Genomic DNA, 990 nt, shown 5'->3' on the forward strand with positions numbered 1-990 from the left:
GTGAGCGAGGGGGCGCGGGGGGCGGCGGGCGGCAACAGGGTTTGGGGGGCATCCGCAGGTCCCCGAAGGAGATGCTTTGGGGTGCGGGTCCTGTGCTGGGTGGCACAGCCGGTTCAGTTGTTTCAGTGCAACGGGCTCAGCCCTGCTGCAGCTTTGCCCCATAAGCTCCACCTGTCGGCTGGGCTCCCCAGTCACCCACAGGCAGAGAAACTGCTTGTTGCCCCCTCATGACCGTGTCCCGTGGTCAGAACACCCTCCTCGTGCACCCGCAGGATGCTCCCACCCTGTCAAAGGGCTGGCTGGGATGAAGGGAATGGGTGTGCTGGGACACAGACCCCATCAGGCCGAGGACAGAATCCTTTCCCAACTTTTCCCTGGGGGCCAGAGCCCACCCACGGACTGGGTTGTCCGTCCCAGAGAGCCCTGGCTCTGAGCTCCACCAGGGTGAACAGGGGCACCCCCATCCCAGTCAGGGCCGTCTGAACCCATAGGGGAGATTCCTTCACAATTCATCTGGATAATGAGTTCTGCCTCCCCTCGGCCAGCAAAAGCCGAGAAGGGCAAGTTGTTCTCCACTGTTGGGGAGAAGGGACCGTCAGCACTGCGGTGCACCCCGAAACATCCTGGGGGTGCTGAGGGCGGGTTGGGGCTGGTGCAGCTGTGCCGGGCAGGTCGGGCTCTTACCCGGAGCCCAGCGATGCCGAAGGTGCGCGGGGCCGCGCGGGGGACACCCGCCCACCCCAAAGTCCTACAGGGGTGGGAACAGCATCCACAGCCCCAGCACAGCGGTGACCTCCATGTCCACCCCCGCCCCCCGCAATCTCTTCTCCCTCCCCGACCAGGACTGTGAAGACTTTGAGAAATGCTGCACCAACGTGTGTGGGCTGCGGAGCTGCGTGGCCGCGCGCTTTGCCGACGGCAGCGTTCCGGCGCTGGCGCTGGCGCCCGCCGCCTCCTGCGAGAGCTTCGTGTGCGCGCAGCAGGGCTCCG

General features: G+C 65.9%; 1 protein-coding gene across 1 annotated transcript in view; it reads left to right on the plus strand.

Moving 5' to 3' along the window:
• The first annotated feature begins 697 nt into the window (after positions 1-697).
• The window catches only part of WFIKKN1 (WAP, follistatin/kazal, immunoglobulin, kunitz and netrin domain containing 1), a 1,703-nt gene continuing 1,410 nt past the window's right edge, over positions 698-990 (plus strand). The window contains exons 1-2 of the mRNA XM_008642396.1: positions 698-706; positions 843-968. Coding sequence (XP_008640618.1) covers positions 698-706; positions 843-968 — 135 coding nt within the window. The remainder of the gene's footprint in view (positions 707-842; positions 969-990) is intronic.

Source organism: Corvus brachyrhynchos, unplaced genomic scaffold, assembly GCF_000691975.1.
Source record: "Corvus brachyrhynchos isolate BGI_N302 unplaced genomic scaffold, ASM69197v1 scaffold369, whole genome shotgun sequence".
Classification (NCBI taxonomy): Eukaryota; Metazoa; Chordata; class Aves; order Passeriformes; family Corvidae; genus Corvus; species Corvus brachyrhynchos.